This window comes from Macaca thibetana, chromosome 19 (assembly GCF_024542745.1).
Source record: "Macaca thibetana thibetana isolate TM-01 chromosome 19, ASM2454274v1, whole genome shotgun sequence".
Classification (NCBI taxonomy): Eukaryota; Metazoa; Chordata; class Mammalia; order Primates; family Cercopithecidae; genus Macaca; species Macaca thibetana.
Genome location: NC_065596.1, coordinates 22,890,247 through 22,908,849, shown reverse-complemented (window position 1 = coordinate 22,908,849; position 18,603 = coordinate 22,890,247). Strand labels below are relative to the sequence as shown.

Below are 18,603 nucleotides of genomic sequence, written 5' to 3'. Positions count from 1 at the left end.
GCTGAGGTAGGAGGATTGCTTCAGTGCAAGAGTTTAAGGCCAGCTTAGACCCCACACAGAGAACTCTTTTTTCCAAAAAAAAATGTTTTAAAAATAGCCAGGGCCAGTCGCGGTAGGTCATGCTTGTAATCCCAGCACTTTGGGAGGCCGAGGCGGGCAGATCACCTGAGACCAGCCTGGCAACATGGTGAAACCCCATGTCTACCCAAACTACAAAAATTAGCTGGGTGTGGTGGTGCATGCCTGTAATCCGAGCTACTCAGCAGGCTGAGGCAGGAGAATCCCTTGAACCTGGGAGGCAGAGGCTGCAGTGAGCATCACGCTCAGTGAAATAATCCAGTCACAATAGGACAAACCCTGTGTGGATCCACTCCTAGGAGGTCCCTGGAGTCCTCAGATTCACAGAAACAGAAAGTAGGATGGGCCGGGGGGTGCCAGGGGCTGGGGAGGAGACAAGGATTGAGTATTTCACAGGGCAGAGTTTCATTTTGGGAAGATGAGAAGGTTCTGGAGAGGACAGTGGTGATGGTTGCACAGCAGTGGGAATGTGCTTAATGCCACTGAGCTCTGCACCTAAAAATAATTAACATTGGGCCAGGCGCGGTGGCTCACACCTGTAATCCCAGCACTTTGGGAGGCCAAGATGGGCGAATCACAAATTCAGGAGATTGAGTAGCTGGGATTACAGGCATGTGCCACCGTGCCTGGCTAATTTTTTGTGTTTTTAATAGAGACGAGGTCTCACCGTGTTTCCCAGACTAGTCTCCAACTCCTGAGCTCAAACGATCCACTTGCCTTGGCCTTCGAAAATGCTGTGATTATAGGTGTGAGCCACCTGGCCTGGACTTACTTATTAAGTCAGGGTCTCGGGCTGGGCGCGGTGGCTCACACCTGTCGTCCCAGCACTTTGGGAGGCCGAGGTGGGCAGATCACGAGATCAGGAGATCAAGACTGTCCTGGCTAACACGGTGAAACCCTGTCTCTACTAAAAATACAAAAAATTAGCCGGGCGTGGTGTCAGGCGCCTGTAGTCCCAGCTACTCGGGAGGCTGAGGCAGGAGAATGGCGTGAACCCGGCAGGCGGAGCTGGCAGTGAACCACGATCGCGCCACTGCACTCCAGCCTGGGTGACAGAGTGAGACGCTGCCTCAAAAAATAAAATAAGGCCGGGCGCCGTGGCTCATGCCTGTAATCCCAGCACTTTGGGAGGCCGAGGTGGGCGGATCACAAGGTCAGGAGATCGAGACCATCCTGACTAACATGGTGAAACCCCGTCTCTACTAAAAATACAAAATATTACCTGGGCGTGGCGGCGGGCGCCTGTAGTCCCAGCTGCTCGGGAGGCTGAGGCAGGAGAATGGCGTGGACCCGGGAGGTGGAGCTTGCAGTGAGCTGAGATCCGGCCACTGCACTCCAGCCTGGGTGACTGAGCGAAGCTCCATCTCAAAAAAATAAGTAAATAAAATAAAACAAAATAAAAATAATTACAATGGGAAATTTTATGTCACGTATATTTTACCACAATAAAAAAAGGGGACCAAAACGATATAATGTGTGTTGGATCTGTTTATAGTCACACTGGGAGTAAATTCAGATCGGTGTCTGCACAGCCTTCTTCTCGCTGCCTTTGCCCTGGGGTAGAAGGAAGGAAATGAATGGGGAACAGGGAGAAGCAGGCTCTTCTAGTTCTTTCTTTCTTTTAATTTTTATTTATTTTTTATTTATTTTTTTTTGAGACGGAGTCTCGCTCTGTCGCCCAGGCTGGAGTGCAGTGGCCAGATCTCAGCTCACTGCAAGCTCCTCCTCCCAGGTTCCCGCCATTCTCCTGCCTCAGCCTCCCGAGTAGCTGGGACCACAGGCGCCGCCACCTCGCCCGGCTAATTTTTTGTGTTTTTACTAGAGACGGGGTTTCGCCGTGTTAGCCAGGATGGTCTCGATCTCCTGACCTTGTGATCCGCCTGTCTCGGCCTCCCAAAGTGCTGGGATTACAGGCTTGAGCCCCCGCGCCCGGCCCTTTTTTTTTTTATTTTTAAAGGTGGAGTCTCGCACTGTAGGCCAGGCTGGAGTGTAGTGGCATGATTTTGGCTCACTGCAACCTCCACCTCTCACAATCAAGCAATTCTCCTGCCCCAGCCTCCTGAATAAATGGGATTACAGGATTACAGGCATCCGCCACTACACCCGGCTAATTTTTTTTTTTTTTTTGAGATGGAGTTTTGCACTGTCATCTGGGCTGGAGTGCAATGGCGCAATCTCGGCTCACTGCAACCACTGCCTCCTGGGTTCAAGCAATTCTCCTACCTCAGCCCCCTGAGTAGCTAGGATTATAGACACCTACCATCACACCTGCCTAATTTTTGTATTTTTAGTAGTGACGGGGTTTCGCCATGTTGGCCAGGCTGGTCTCGAACTCCTGACCTCAGGTGACCCTCCGACCTTGGCCTCCCAAAGTGCTGGGATTACAGGCATGAGCCACCGTGCCCGGCCTGTATTTTTAAAAATATATTATTTGTAAGCAGCTTGTACCTGACTTCCTTCTTTGGGCCACATTCTGTGCATTTCATCCACCCACTGCTTCATTATTCATTTATCCAGTCACCAATAGATGCATGTGTGGTTGTTTCAAATGTTTTAGTCTAGTCTTATTTTGTTTCGGTTTTGTTTGTTTGTTTGGTTTTTTTTTTGGTAGAGACAGGGTCTTGCTGTGTTGCCCAGGTTGGTCTCGAGCTCCTGGGCTCAAGTGATCCTCCTGCCTCACCCTCCCAGAGTGCTGGGACCACAGATGTGAGCCTCTGAGCCCACATTTTTTTTTTGGCAGGGTTTGGCTCCGTGGCCCAGGCTGGAGTGCAGTGGTGGGATGTTGGCTCACTGAAACCTCCAACTCCTGGGCTCAAGCCATCCTCCCACCTCAGCCTCCAAGTAGCTAGGACTACAGGCGCGTACCAGCAAACATGGCTGATTTTTGCAATTATTATTATTATTTTTGTAGAGATGGGGTTTTGTCATGCTGCCCAGGCTGGTCTTGAACTCCTGGGCTCAAGCGATCCTCTCATCTCGGCCTTCCAAAGTGCTGGGATTACAGGCATGAGCCACTGCATCCGGCCAGTTTTATTTAAAATAGGGTTTTAGTCTCAGCTACTCGGGTAGCTGAGGAGGGAGGATAGCTGGAGCTTAGGAGTTCAAGGCTGCAGTGAGCTATGATTGCATCACTGCACTCCAGCTTGGGCAACAGAGTAAGACCCCATCCCAAAATAAAAGAAAAAAAAAGTGTTTTTGTTCTGTTTGCCTGTGATCTTGTTCCTTGTTTGTGTGTGTGTGTTTTTCTTTGAGACAGAGTCTTGCTCTGTCGCCCAGGCTAGAGTGCAGTGGCGCGATCTTGGCTCACTGCAAGCTCTGCCTCCCGGGTTCAAGCAATTCTACTGCCTCAGCCTCTCAAGTAGTTGGGACTACAGGCACCCGCCACCACGCCCAGCTAATTTTTTGTATTTTTAGTAGAGAGGGGGTTTCACGGTGTTAGCCAGGATGGTCTCCATCTCCTGACCTCGTGATCCACCCGCCTCGGCCTCCCAAAGTGCTGGGATTCCAGGCGTGAGCCACCGCTCCCGGCCCTTTTTTTCTTTCTTCTTTTTTTTTTTTTTTTTTTTTTTGAGACGGAGTCTCGCTCTGTCGGCCAAGCTGGAGTACAGTGGCCGGATCTCAGCTCACTGCAAGCTCCGCCTCCCGGGTTCACGCCATTCTCCTGCCTCAGCCTCCCGAGTAGCTGGGACTACAGGCGTCCACCACCTCGCCCGGCTAGTTTTTTGTATTTTTAGTAGAGACGGGGTTTCACCGTATTAGCCAGGATGGTCTCGATCTCCTGACCTCGTGATCCGCCCGTCTCAGCCTCCCAAAGTGCTGGGATTACAGGCTTGAGCCACCGCGCCCGGCTCCTTTTTTTCTTTTTTAAGAGGGAGTCTCGCTCTGTTGCCCAGGCTGGAGTGCAGCGGCATGATCTTGGCTCACTGCAACCTCTGCTTCCTATGCTCAAGCAGTTCTCCTGCCTTAGCTTCCCGAGTAGCTGGGATTACAGGTGCCCACCACCACGCCTGGCTAATTTTCTTTTGTATTTTTAGTACAGACGGGGTTTCACTATATATGTTGGCCAGGCTGGTCTCGAACTCCTCACCTCAATTGATCCACGTACCTCGGCCTCCCAAAGTGTTGGGATTATCGGTGTGAGCCACCTCACCCAGCCTTGTTTCTTGTATTTATTTAATCTTGTGATGATGAATAAATCAAACGATCAGGTTATCAATGTGCTGTGAGATTAAGGAGAAAAGCAGTAGGCATCACCTACCCGGTTTGACAAAACCCTGCGTGTCACCTGTTTACCACTGTCAGCCTAGACGGGTTTCTCCACCTCCTTACTGCTGACATTGGAGGACGGGCATCATTCTTTTTGGGGGGCCGTCCTGTGCACTGCAGGGGTGCTGAGCGGCATCTCTGGTCTGGACCCACTACATGCCAGCAGCACCCCCCACTCAAGATGTGACAACCAAAACCGTGTTTTCAGACATTGCCAAGTTATCCCCTAGGCGGCAAAGTCACCCAGGAGAAGAACCACTGATGTATGCAATTAACAGATGCAACTAAAACAGTATTTGGCTATTAATAGGAATAGCACTTGGGGGGGTCAATAATACCCTTTCATAGTAATGGAATTTAGTTAATTGTTTTGATTTGATTCCAGTCCAGTCCCGAACTGAGTGACCTTGACCAAGTGACTCAGCCTCTCGGACCCTCGGGATCCTCTTCTGTGAAATGGGGACACGGGAAGGAGCCTCGCGCGGGACGGCCACGTGCCGCTCCCGCTCCGTCCGCCCGACTGGGGTGCGGGCGGGGACACTCCCACTCCCCCCAGCGCCCCACACGGCTCCACCGCTTCCCAGTGGAGAGTTAAAGAGGAAGCAGCAGCCGCGCCTGCGCTTAGCCCGGATCGCCAGGCGCTCCCGCGCGCACGCGCACGCAAGCTCGCACGCGCGCGCACGCACGCACGTGGCTCGGCCCGCGCGCATCCTTCCCTCTCAGGGGCGGGGCCGGCGCAGGGACTCCATTTACCAGAGTGCCCCGCGGCAACGCCGGGAGCCTCCGAGGAGGAAGGGAAACGCATGACGGCGCCGACTGCGGCGGCGCGAAATCGGCCGCAGGGACGCACGCACACACGGAGTACCCCTGGCCCCGCCCCCGGAGGCCCCGTGCGGGAGCGCGCCCGGGCGTGCGCAGGGGCGGCGGCGCGGCGGCGCGGGGACGCGCGGTGACCGTTGGCGCCGAGGGGAGGAGGCAGCCGCCGCCGCCGCCGCCGCCGCCGTTGCGCAGATCCGGGCCGCGGCTGTGGGGAGGGCGACGGAGCGGGTGACCTTCCGGAGGCGGGAGCGAGCGAGGAGACCCGGGAGCGCCGAGCGTCGCCGCCGCCGCCGCCATGAACAACTCGGGCGCCGACGAGATCGGGTGAGGACGAGCGGCGCGGGCCTGCGTCTCCGCCCCGGGCCCGGCCCGCCGCTCCCCGCCACCCGGCCTCAGACGCCGCCCCCCGGGGCCGCCCCGTCAAGGTCACGCCGGCCGGGGGCGGACTTGGGATCCGGACTCGCCGCGGCTTCTCGCCGGGGGCCCTGGACGGGTGCCCGGGGTCTGGGGGGTCCTGGCGCCTCTGCCGCCGCTTCCCGGCTTCCCGTCCTGGGGGACCCTGAAGGGGAGCCTGAGGGGTCCGGAGGACCCCGCCGCCGCCTCCAGACTTCCTGGTCGGGGGAACCCCGAACGCCAACCTGGGGGGGGTCCTGGGGCGCCCCTGCCGCCGCTTCCCGACTGCGCGTCTTGAGGGACCCCGAATGGGAGCCTGAGGGGTTCGGGGGCCCCGGCCGCCTCTTCCCGGCTTCCTGGCTGTGGCGGCCCCGAACGGGAACCTGGGGGGGTCTGGGGCGTCCCCGCTGCTGCCTGTAGACTTCCTGGCCTGGGGGACCTCGAATGAGAACCTGAGAGAGCCTGCGGGAAGTCCAGGGCGCCCTCGCCGCCGCTTCCCGGCTTCCTGGCCCGGGGGACCCCGAATCGTGGTCTGGGGGATGGGTGGTCCGGGGCGCCCCCAGCGCGCGCCCAAACTTGGCGGGCGGCGCACGTGGCGAGTCGAGCCTAGGGTTCCGGTTCTGCCACCGCCCAACTTACCCCACTCTGGGCTCCAGGCTCCCCGCTCCCATCCCGCCCCCCCAGAGTGGTAAGGAGGGGAGGGGTTCGCAAACCCAGAGGGTCAGCCGGGGCCTGCTGTGTTTACGTTGCCTCGGCGCCTCCCCGCCGGGGGTGGGCTTGAGCTGCGGAAGGGAGAGTCAGCGCTTCCGAGGCAGCGATGGGCCCGCGGATCTTCGCGGAGCCGAGGCGTCCCCTCCCATAGGAGCCAGACCTGCTCCGGACCCCGCGGGGCCGAGAAACCTCATTCCGCGGTGCCCCGGGGCTCGGCTCCATTCTTTGGCAGGAGCGGCTCCTGCGGCAGCACCGTTGTTTTAGAGTTGCATTCTTCCGGCGAAACAGTCTGGGTTGGGTTTCCTCGTGGTCTGGTGTAAATTTTCTCGGTGCCCTTAGCTGTGAGCTGCGCCCCGTGTTCTCAGCGCTGGGCTTGGCCAGTGCAGGAGCGGTTGCTGCTAGAGGGTTGCCTTGGCAGGCCCGTCTCGCACCAGCCACAGGTCACAGTTGTGGACGGGAAATGCCTTTTGTGGGTTCTCCCCCTCCCCAGACAAAACAAAGAGCACTTTCCGTTGGAGAACCGGGATGAAAGCACTTAGCCCCTGCCTCGCCCGTGCTGTGAGTCCTCTCCGGGCGCTTTGGTTTGGCAGAGTCGGAGTGCCTATGTGGGAGACGTTGCCCGGGTGGGCCTGAGCAGGGAGTCCACCAGCCACGGGGGATGGAGCCACCGACTTTGGGGTGAGGCGAGGAAGGGACTCCCAGATGGGGTACCTGGGTTAGGTCCATTCAAGCCGTGGGTGAACGTGAGTCTGCTCCACCCAAGCCGTGGCTGTGAGGAGGCTGGAGACAGGTGAGGGCTCCTGTCCCTTCCCTCCCTGCATGGACACCCTTGGGAAATGGAGCAGCTGGGGTCCCACCCTGGGTCTGGAGGGGTCCCACCCTCAGCACAGATAGGCTCGCAGGCTACCTGGACGCCATGGGCTGTGTGGAGGAGGACTGGAGTTCATGGACCCTGCTCTCCCCGGTTGCCAGGAGCGTCCACTGCTTTCTGAGTCAGACTCGTTGGCCAAGAAGTGTTGACACAGCTACACCTCCCATGAGAGACCGGCTTCCATTCTGTGTGTAGTCCAGGGTCTACTCTGACCTCCTTGCTGTGTGGAGTTGTTGTGTGGGTGAAGTGCTTGTGACCCTGTGAAGCGCCCTCCTGGCAGGTTCCCTGCAGTTTCCTGTGAGGCCACAGGACCAGCCCTGCGGCGGGTGCCACCCGGGAGGGTGCTGAGCGTGGATGGAAGCAGGCCCTCTCTGCGGCAGATGGCAGCTCTCAGGATGCCATGGGTCTGCGGTGTCGCTTACCCACCGGAGGGCTTGGCAGCCTGAGGAGCGGCCTCTCTTCCTGACGCAGAACCCTCACTGCTCTCTGCCTCGGAGGGGAAAGGAGATCCTGCGGGACCCTGCCTGGAGGGCTGGGCCTGGAGCACGATGGGTGCGGGGTCAACACTTCAGGAGACTTGGAGCTCAGCAGACCCCTGTTCTGAGACACTTGTGGCTGTCCAGCTGCTGCCCTGGGAAGGTGGGTTAGGGAGCCACCCTTGGGGGAAGCTCTGGTTTTGAGTCTGAGAAGTCTTCCCAAGTTCTGAGAGTACCTGTGCTGGCTTAGAAGTCCACGTGAAGCCCGATGGGGGATGAAAGTCAACTGAGGCCTGCTGGTGATAATGGATGCCTTACACACCCCGACTTCTAGTCAGCCTAAGGAGGGGGCTGCATGCAGAAGGAAGCGCATAGGAATGGTGGGGTGTGGGGAGTCCCTGTCCGGACCATGGTGGGTTTGGCACGCGGACCCCACATGGTGGATGTGATGGACAGTGTCCTCATTTGGGAGCGGGGTCTGTCCTGTGGTCTTCTTGTGAAGAGTGGGGGATAGGCACTGACCTGTCTGGGAGGTTAAGGGGTTGGCACAAGCTGGTGGTCTGGAGCACTCAGGGCACAGGCGGTCAGGAAGGCCTGAGTCTCCAGTCTGCCCTTCCTGGCCTTGTGAAGTCATCTTTTTTTTTTTTTTTTTTTTTTTTGAGACAGAGTCTCGCTCTGTCACCCAGGCTGGAGTGCAGTGGCCGGATCTCAGCTCACTACAAGCTCTGCCTCCCAGGTTTACGCCATTCTCCTGCCTCAGCCTCCCAAATAGCTGGGACTACAGGCGCCCGCCACCTCGCCCAGCTAGTTTTTTGTATTTTTAGTAGAGACGGGGTTTCACCGTGTTAGCCAGGCTGGTCTCGATCTCCTGACCTCGTGATCCGCCCGTCTCGGCCTCCCAAAGTGCTGGGATTACAGGCTTGAGCCACCGTGCCCGGCCGTGAAGTCATCTTAAAGTCTGGGTTGAGCACCTCTGACTTGGATTCTGGGAAGCTGACACAGTGTGGTCGGGGTTGCTGCATCCTGTCGAGTAGCTGCTGGGTGCTGGGCAGCCTGTGTGAGTAGCTGCTGGGTGCCAGGCGCCTGGGTGATAGGCCAGGTGTCAGGGATAGGGCCCATGCCCAGCTTACTGGGGAGGGGACAGAGGCTCAGAGGGGTCACCTCGAGCGCCCAGGCTGTTGTGTTCTGCTGGCCTCCAAGGCGGCATGCGATCATGGAACTGGAGAGGGAGGTTTATGGAAGATTTTATCTGGTAGGCTAGGGAATGGTAAGACGGGGACATCTGGAAGTATTGTAGGGAAGTCACAGAGCGAGGAAGGACTCAGTGGAGAGAGGAGAAAGCCGCCTCTGGGCAGCTTCAAGGGGACCCAAGCCTGTGGCGGGGCCCGTGCCGCTCAAAGCCAGGCCCGTGGCAGGTCCCTGGGTTTATTGGGTAGCTGTGGAAGGAGACATCCTGAGGGTGGCTCCTGGCTGGGCAGCTAGAGGCTGTGACCACTTGGTCTGTGTGGAGTGAGCACGAGGCACCTGGGAGGGATTGTTGGTCAGGCCAGAGAGGGCGGTGATCTGGGGGAGGGCTGTTGCAGTGTGGGGAGTGACGGGGAACCTCATGGGGCTGTGCCAGCCTTTCTGGGGCTCTCTTGGTGCGTTTGGGGTTATTCTGAGGCAGGTCTCCTGGGCTTTGTCAGCACTCTGGCCTGGATCACTCTGGGGCACCATGGGCACTGCAGGGTGCTGGGCAGCATCTTCGGCCTTCACTCACTCCGGGCGAGGAGTACCCCCAGTCGTGACAACCACAAATGTCCCCAGACATCACCCAGTGTCCTGCTCTGGGGAGAACCACTGTCTGGGAGCATCTGTGCTTTTGGCCTGGTTCCCACTGCGCTGGGGGCAGCTGCTCCTTGTGGTTTACGGCTTGTCCTGTGTTGGCTCCTTTGATTCCTGTGAATGGGCCGTGAGGTTAGATGTGCTCCTGACTGGCTCGCCTTGGCTCCGATGGTCTGGAGCAGGCCGGTGTCTAGAAAGGCAGCGGCATGGGCCCTGGTGCTTGCCCTTTACACAGCGGCTCCCCCGTAGCCCAGAGCTAGCAGCAGCATGTAGTGTGCCCAGCTGGTGCTTGCAGCCTTGGCTCTAACCCTTGACTTTGCCAGAGAGACTGAGGCACAGAGGAGTTGAGAGATGCGCCTGGGGTCACCCCAGAGAGTGGAAGAGCTGGAGCTGGGAGTCCACACTCCTCCACTGGCCGCCCCGCACAGAGGGCACTCCTGGTGGGCGGCTGTGTGCATGGTGCGATCTGTCAACCTGAGGTTGTGCTGTCTTCTGTGGACTGAGACCTTTTCCGATCCAGGCCTGGTCGCCGTGACACCACGTCATGATGTCAGATTCTCTGAGAGCTGTGACAGGGCTTTTGGCAGAGGCCACTCATTCGACAGATGTTTATGGGCTGAGGTTCCAGCTTGGCTCCAGGCGTTGCCAAGGAGGACACTGGTCTGCCTGGAAGGGCGGGGCTGTCAGGGAGAGGATGAGGGTGGCCACAGTAAGCACCCGGGATGTGGGCATTCAGGGACTCCTTCAGCACACAGCAGCGTGTTCCGGTTCACGGACTGCTCCTGTGTTCTGTGGATCCCACACCCTGCAGGCATTGGCTGGGGCAGGGCATCTTACCCTGCTGGTGAGAGGGAGGCCGGGCTTGTGGAGGGTGGGGCTGGGCTCACTGGCCTGAGGCAGACAGTGGGTGAAGTGGTCCCAGTCCCCACCTGGTCTTAGAGGCAGGAAAGTCCCTAGAGGCTCTTCCTGATTCTCTGGAGGAAGAGAAGGGCTCCCCACATATCAGCCGCCCCTGGGCCTGGGCTTCTGCCTCTCAAGATTGTGCACTGAGCTGAGTGTGACTGGCAGAACCTGGAGCCAAGTGGGGTCTGTGGGGAGATAGGCTCCTCCTGGCTTCATCCCCCGGCCCAGCAGGAAGGGAAAGGTCGCCTGCCAACTGCCCCCAGTGAGGCTGCTGGCCCCCAGTGGCCAGGCTGGCCACCGCTTTTTGAAGCCCGCTGTGGTGCTGCCAGGAGGCCAGGGCTCTTTGTGGTCAGCCTAGGCCAGAGGAAGCTCTGCGGATGGACTTTCTGCATAAATACTACACAGCTACCCTAATGGCACGCAGCAAGCGAGGTTGCCTTCCAAAACGGCTTTTGCTTTTTTTTTTTTTTTTTTTTTGAGACGGAGTTTCGCTCTGTCGCCCAGGCTGGAGCGCAGTGGCCAGATCTCAGCTCACTGCAAGCTCCGCCTCCTGGGTTCACGCCATTCTCCTGCCTCAGCCTCCCGAGTAGCTGGGACTACAGGCGCCTGCCACCTCGCCCGGCTAATTTTTTGTATTTTTTAGTAGAGACGGGGTTTCACCGTGTTAGCCAGGATGGTCTCGATCTCCTGACCTCGTGATCCGCCCATCTCGGCCTCCCAAAGTGCTGGGATTACAGACTTGAGCCACCGCGCCCGGCCGGCTTTTGCTTTTAACAGGCGGAAGAGGGTGGCTGCGCCGGCCCCCGTGGACTGAGGAGCACCTGCCAGGTGTGGAGCTGCAGGCCCTAGGTGCCTGGCTTGCAGGTCCTGGGAGATGTTCATCATGACCTTTGGTGGGCAGACTGCACACCGGACTGCAGGTTGCAAGGGAAGAAGTGGAGCTCACCCCACACCTCTCCCACTGACGAGAACACCCCTTTTGGGTTTGTGGGATGTGAGGTCTGTAGGAGCCACGATGTCCAGTTCGGAGATGCCATCAGCAGTGGGCCCCTCAGAGCAGGGCCTCCTCAGAGACAGAGTGCGGGAGTCACATTGCTCGCTAACCCCTTCATCTGCATAGACCAGTGTTGCATTGCCCTGTTAATGTCCTTGGTCCACACGCTGCCAGCCCAGGTGCAGGCTGAGAAAGCCTGGAGCTGAGGACAAGCAGACCGTCAGCCCCGCAGCAAGCCCTTGAGAGCCAGCGGCACCTCCTGTTGTCCTGTGCTCGCCCCTGGCTCCCTGGACCCCGACGTTTACTTGTGTGAGAGTTAGTTTTGCTGCCTGGGTAGTTGATGGACAGCGTCTGGGAGTTGCCTGCCCAGGGCCCCGCATATTTCTAGGGTGCCGGCTTCTCACTCACTACCTGGTGAGGTGAGGTTGGCAGCCAGGAGCTTTCTTATTTTATTGACTGAAACATCCTGAGACTCAGAAGTAGGGACTTTGTGCCGGGGCCCTGGAGGCAGTCCCTGCCACTGAGGAGGTGACTTTCCCCCTGGGACTTCCTGGAGGCTTCTGTCTGTAGACCAGGGAGAAGGTGTTAGCCCAGGGAGAAGGTGTTAGCCGGTGGCTCCTGAGCAGTAGTAAAAGAAACATGGACACAGGAAGCTTTAGCGTTAGAAGCTACTCTCAAATATTTCAGTGGAAACACACACAATGTGGCCAGGCGTGGTGGCTCACGCCTGTAATCCCAGTCCTTTGGGAGGCTGAGGCAGGCCGATCACCTGAGGTCAGGAGATTGAGACACAGCTATGTGAAGCGAAAGCTATCTGTTGCTGTCTCAGATTTCATAAGTAATGAGACTTTTTTCAAAAAAATCTTAGTCTTTTATACCATAGTTTCATATATAACTTCTGACTTACAGGAAAATTACAAAAATTCCCATATCTTCTTGGCTCTGCCAGACTCACCATTGGCTGACATTTTACCCTTTGGCATGTGGTGCCTCTTGCCCCACCCCCAGTGAGCTCTGTGTGTGTGTGTGTGTGTGTGTATGTTTTAGATGGATCCTTACTCTGTCGCTCAGGCTGGAGTGCAGTGGCATGATCTTGGCTCAGTGCAACCTCCACCTCCCAGGTTCAAGCATTACTCCTGCCTCAGACTCCCGAGTAGCTGGGATTACAGGCACCCACCACCAAGCCCAGCTAATTTTTGTATTTTCAGTAGAGATGGGGTTTTACCATGTTTGCCAGGCTGGTCTCGAACTCCTGACCTCAGGTGATCCACCTGCCTCAGCCTCTCAAAGTGCTGGGATCACAGGTGTGAGTCACTGCACCCATCCCCATTGTGTGGTGTGTGTTTCTATTGAAATATCTGAGAGTAGCTGGAGACCGATACACTCCCCTTTATGTGGACACTGAGATACCTATTGTTTCCCAAGAACGACGACATTCTCTCACGTGAACACAGCACAGTGATCAAAATTGAGAAAGCGGCCAGGCGCAGTGGCTCACGCCTGTAATCCCAACACTTGGAGAGGCTGAGGCGGGCGGATCATAAGGTTGAGAGATCGAGACCATCCTGACCAATATGGTGAAACCCCGTCTCTACTAAAAACACAAAAATTAGCTGGCGTAGTGGTGGGCGCCTGTAGTCCCAGCTACTCGGGAGGCTGAGGCAGGAGAATCGCTTGAACCTGGGAGGCGGAGGTTGCAGTGAGCCGAGATTGCGCCACTGCACTCCAACCTAGCAACACAGCAAGACTCCGTCTCAAAAAAAAATTTGAGAAACTTTTTTTTTTTTTTTTTTTTTTTTTTTTTTTTTTTTTTTGAGACGGAGTCTCGCTCTGTCGCCCAGGCTGGAGTGCAGTGGCGCGATCTCGGCTCACTGCAAGCTCCGCCTCCCGGGTTCACGCCATTCTCCTGCCTCAGCCTCCCGAGTAGCTGGGACTACAGGCGCCCACAACCGCGCCCGGCTAATTTTTTGTATTTTTAGTAGAGACGGGGTTTCACCGTGGTCTCGATCTCCTGACCTTGTGATCCACCCGCCTCGGCCTCCCAAAGTGCTGGGATTACAGGCGTGAGCCACCGCGCCCAGCCTATTTTTTATTTTATTATTATTATTATTATTATTATTTTTTTTTTTTTTTTTTGAGACGGAGTCTCGCTCTATAGCCCAGGCTGGAGTGCAGTGGCCGGATCTCAGCTCACTGCAAGCTCCGCCTCCCGGGTTCACGCCATTCTCCTGCCTCAGCCTCCCGAGTAGCTGGGACTACAGGCGCCCGCCACCTCGCCCGGCTAGTTTTTTGTATTTTTTTTTTTTTTTTTAGTAGAGACGGGGTTTCACCGTGTTCGCCAGGATGGTCTCGATCTCCTGACCTCGTGATCCGCCCGTCTCGGCCTCCCAAAGTGCTGGAATTACAGGCTTGAGCCACCGCACCCGGCCCTATTTTTTATTTTTTAAATTTTTATTTAAGAGATGAGGTCTCGGCCGGGCGCGGTGGCTCACGCCTGTAATCCCAGCACTTTGGGAGGCCGAGACGGGCGGATCAGGAGGTCAGGAGATCGAGACCATCCTGGCTAACACGGTGAAACCCCGTCTCTACTAAAAAATACAAAAAACTAGCCGGGCGAGGCGGCGGGCGCCTATAGTCCCAGCTACTCGGGAGGCTGAGGCAGGAGAATGGCGTGAACCCAGGAGGCGGAGCTTGCAGTGAGCTGAGATCCGGCCACCGCACTCCAGCCTGGGCGACAGAGCGAGACTCCGTCTCAAAAAAAAAAAAAAAAAAAAAAAAGATGAGGTCTCTGTCACCCCAGCTGGAGTGCAGTGACACGATCATGGCTCACTGCAGCCTCGACCTTGACTCAAACGATCCTCCTGCCCCAGCCTGCCACGTAGCTGGGACTACAGGCCCCACCACCACCTGGAGTGTTGTTACGTTGTCCAGGCTGGTCTTGAACTCCTGGCCTCCCATAATGCTGTGATTACAGGCGTGTTATGCTATGCGCCCAGCTGAGAAAGACAGTACTGATACCAGGTTATCTAACCCATCGACCCTGTTCTCAGGTTTCCAGCCCTTCCCCCTTAATACCCAATTCTTGAAATTTAAATGAGGACCGAAACTGGACTGGTCTGACGAGTTCCTTCTGCCAGCGAGGTGGGCGGGGTGGCGGGGGGCCTGGGCTGCTTGGAAGACACCTGCCTGTTGCCTGGCTGTTTGATGTGTGCAGTGCTAACTAGAGGCTGGTATTTCTTCAAGTGACTTGGGTTTCGTTTTGTTTTCAGGTTTTTTTTTGTGTGTGTGTGTTTTGTTTGTTTTTTTGAGAATGCTTGAACTTTAATTCCAAAGAATTGTGTAAATGAGTATTTTTCTAGGCAGTTCCAGCCTTGAGGGCCCTTCCCTCACACGGTGGGGGCTGCTGCCTGCTTCTGCTGGGTGCCGGGCCCTGCTGGCAGGGTTGTGGGCGGGGCTGGCCCTGACTCAGCACGGGCACAGCCTATGGTGAGTGAGGCACGCGGAGGCCTCGCTCCTCCCACGGTCTCTAGGCCTGACCTCAGCGCTCCCTGGCCTGATTGCGAAGGGTGCGTGGGAGACGCAGGATATTAAGTTAATGAGGCCTAAACCTAAGCCTATTGCTGTTGCGTGATCAGCACGTTTTTCCCTGAAATTTGTCTTTTCAGATCTCTTCTCTAAGGGTCAGGAAGCACAGGGCGGCTGGCACAGTCTGCCTCTAATACTTCCCGCCTCTAATTCTTCCTGCCTCAGCCCTCCCCACCAAAGAATGGAGTTGGGGGGTTGCTTGTTGACACTTTGAAGATGGCAGTGGGTACTTTCCCTGTGGTGGGAACATGCTTTGTTTTTCACACACTAAATTTAAATTAACCTTTCTTAGGGAAAAAGAAGGAACAGGGACAAGCTCCTGGCAGTTGGCTGTGGCAGACACTTCACCAGGGGCTGACTCGCGGGGGCTGAGTGCACAGGCCCCAGGTGGTGGTTGATAAGGGGTGGTGAACGTGCCAGCCATCTTGCAGGGGTGTTTCCTGGCAAGCTGGTAGGAGCAGTGAGGAGCACGTTGCTCCTGACCACTGGTGGGGCAGTAATGTGTTCAACCTGCCAGGGACCTTTTTGCTGAAAGCCCAAGCCAAGTGTGGCGTGGTTGGCCGTCAGGGATACAGGGCCCTGCATGGGACCGGTGTTTTCAGTGAGGGTGGCAGGATTCTTGGGTCTCGGGTGGGAGCTTTGGCCTGCACGGTGCTTTGCTCTCTGAAGACCAAGGGTGATGATGGTGCTGGCAGTCAGTCACAACTGAGATTCAGCTCAGGGACTTCATCTCTGAATGCAAGTCCCCTTTCCCAGGGAAAGCAGGCAGAATGGGATAGTTGCCGATAGAACCACCTCTTCCCTGCCTCCTGGGTTTGGGGGAAGCTTGAATGACATCTAAGGCCCCGTGCCTGGGTAAGCCTTATGGCCCATGTGTCTCAGACATGCTCAGTGGGTGCCATGGCTGATGCAAGGTGGCACAGTCCCCTTTGGGAGATGGAACAGCCAAGGGCCCTGGGGCCACCTGGAGCGGCAGTGAGGTGGAAAGGTGGGTGGGCCCTTGGGCGGACGATGGCGCCCAAGGTCGATGGGCGCCTCGATGGCGGACGCCTTGGGAGAGCTCCAGCTCATCTGCCTGGAAGAGACAGCCCCAGGACGGGGCGGCGTGGGCCTTTGGTGGGGGGGGCGGGCAGGAGGTGCCAGTGCTGAGACTGAGTTTTAGGCCCTTCTCATCTGCCCGGAAGAGACAGACCCAGAATGGGGATGGCGTGGGTTTGTCGGGGGCAGGTAAGGGGGGCCAGTGCTGAGACTGGAGCTTCAGGGCCTTCACCTTCATCTGTGGGCCCCTCATTCGTTCATGAGTGCAGGCTCATAGAGAGGCTTCTGTGTCCCGCCACCCCCTCCCCAGCCTGTAATTCAGAGGCCGTGTGGCACAGGCATCTAGTTTACTGTGCATCATTTCAAATCTAGACTTCTACATTCTTTTTCCTGATTATAAAATATTTGCAAAAGCTGTAGGAAAGCAAGCTTGTGTCCCGCTCAGCAGCGCAGGTGAGCCTGGTGCCGGCACCACTGGCCTGGCGCAGGAGCTCGTCGCCTGCTGCGCTTGAGGCCGGCGTGTGACTCTGGCACAGTCTTCTCCCCATGGCAAGGCTTGGGATCATCTTTCATGTCTGAAGACAGCATGGGCAAGGCTGACTCGCCATTGCTGTGAGCTCTGTGTACCATCACGTGCACAAGCATGTTCGCAGAAACTGCTGCTGTGGTTTGAATTAAGACCTCAGCTTGACTCAGATGGGGGGCATTTCTAAGGTGAGCGCTGTCTTGATCCTGAATATCTTCTCATTGAATTGCAGGAAGCTCTTTGTGGGCGGTCTTGACTGGAGCACGACCCAAGGTAGGTGGGGAAGGGGTGTCAGGTGGGCACTGCAGACAGGGCTCTAGGACCTTGGCCTTCAAGTTTTGTCTGCCCGCCTCTTGCTGCTGTCTCGGATGTTTTAAAGGCCTTTTGACATTGTTTTGATTTCTGGGCAGGGCACACTGGAGTTGGCTGGGGCAGAGAGTAAGTGTGTATTTGCTCTGAGACTGTTAATTTGGTATTTCCATCCCAAGTTACAGGGAAGACTTCGGGCTGAGGTGGCTTGTGGAGGCAGACAGCTGTTGTCTGGAGGTGCAGAGGGCGAGGGGCTGGCCGGGCCGTCACTGAGGCCAGAATAGGAGGAAAGAGTGCAGAGGGCGAGGGGCTGGCCGGGCCGTCACTGAGGCCAGAATAGGAGGAAAGAGTGCAGAGGGCGAGGGGCTGGCCGGGCCGTCACTGAGGCCAGATTAGGAGGAAAGAGTGCAGCAAAGTCGGCGCTCCTTGGCCACTGCCAGCATTCAGAATTGTGTTTGCCTTGGCCTTAAACGCTGCCTTCCTGGATGCCCACAAAGTCAGGTTGTAACCGCTGGCCACTGCTGTGCTCACTGGCAGCCCCTCTGATTTACATGAGGACCTCAAGTGTATATTGGGCAGAATCCCCCAGTGCTTCTTGTACACCGCACCCTCCCCCCCTCCAGCCCCAGTTCAGCATTGCTCGGTGCGCGGCCAGTGGACTGGAGGCGCCTGCGTGCCAGCAGCACCGCCAGGCACGTGCCTAATGCTCTGGCCCTGTGTGTTTGTGTTTTCTTCCCGATTTCTGAGCAGAGACTCTGCGCAGCTACTTTTCCCAATATGGAGAAGTCGTAGACTGTGTTATCATGAAAGATAAAACCACCAACCAGTCTCGAGGCTTTGGGTTTGTCAAATTTAAGGACCCAAACTGTGTGGGGACGGTGCTGGCCAGCAGACCGCACACGCTAGACGGCCGAAACGTAAGTGCCCTTCCGGGAGCTCTCACCCACTGTCTCCCCTGTCCTTCCTCTGCTTCATTTTGTCCTGGACTCTGACTCATGTTCACGATAGAGCGTGTTTGAACGTGGGCTTGATTGGGAAGGATTAAGCCTTGGAGCTGAGGCTGGATATTGCAGGAGGATACAGGGTGAATGGAGCCGGCAGGGCGGGGCGGGCTGCTGTGCTGTGGCTGCTGTTGTGCTGACACCTTCTTTCCTAGAGAAACAGCCTCTTATTCACAACTGGCTGATTTGAAATTTCCTACAGATCGACCCCAAGCCATGCACACCCCGGGGGATGCAGCCAGAGAGAACACGGCCGAAGGAAGGATGGGTAAGGGGCTGGGCAGGGCGGCCTCCTCGTGTGTTCTCCACTCCACATGGAAAGGAAATACGTGCCTTCGATCTGCTGTTGTTGCTCATTAGGATTGACAGCGACGCAGGTCTTCTAGGTTGGCACTCGAGCAGCTGAGGATCACCCAGATTTATCAGTGCTGCGAGTGTGTTATCTCACAGCCAAGACAATTGTTACCAGTCTATCTTAAGAAAAAAAAAAAATGACAGCTAATGCCATTGATTGTCAGAAGCCAGTCATCTTTCTTCTGTGCCCTGTGTGCCCTCTGTGCTGGGCCTGGCCCTCCTCAGAGGTGGGCCATCCTTCCACTGCTGGGGCTGGGCCGGGCCGCCTCACAGCTCGTGCTGTGGCCACTCTACGGCTCCACTTGAGATCTCCTGACGTGGCAACTTGGGTTCTCTGACCTGCGGCCTTGGTGCTTGCCTGGCCGACAGGGCACCGTCCTGGCAGGGGGTCTCCTTGGCATTTGGGTCTCACCACCACCCACACCTCACCTTCCTGCACCCCCCACCACTGGGGC

General features: G+C 56.9%; 1 protein-coding gene across 10 annotated transcripts in view; it reads left to right on the top strand.

Moving 5' to 3' along the window:
- Positions 1-5,271: 5,271 nt before the first annotated feature.
- Positions 5,272-18,603, top strand: part of DAZAP1 (DAZ associated protein 1) — a 29,223-nt gene continuing 15,891 nt past the window's right edge. For 6 of the 10 annotated variants that reach the window (XM_050770568.1, XM_050770570.1, XM_050770569.1 and 3 more), the window contains exons 1-4: positions 5,278-5,487; positions 16,717-16,757; positions 17,544-17,710; positions 17,997-18,062. In XM_050770568.1, coding sequence (XP_050626525.1) covers positions 5,459-5,487; positions 16,717-16,757; positions 17,544-17,710; positions 17,997-18,062 — 303 coding nt within the window. In that variant the 5' untranslated portion in view covers positions 5,278-5,458. Of the gene's footprint in view, positions 5,589-7,687; positions 7,778-16,716; positions 16,758-17,543; positions 17,711-17,996; positions 18,063-18,603 lie in introns of those variants that run through there. The other 4 variants (XM_050770567.1, XM_050770565.1, XM_050770574.1 and 1 more) reach the window with 3 other exon arrangements.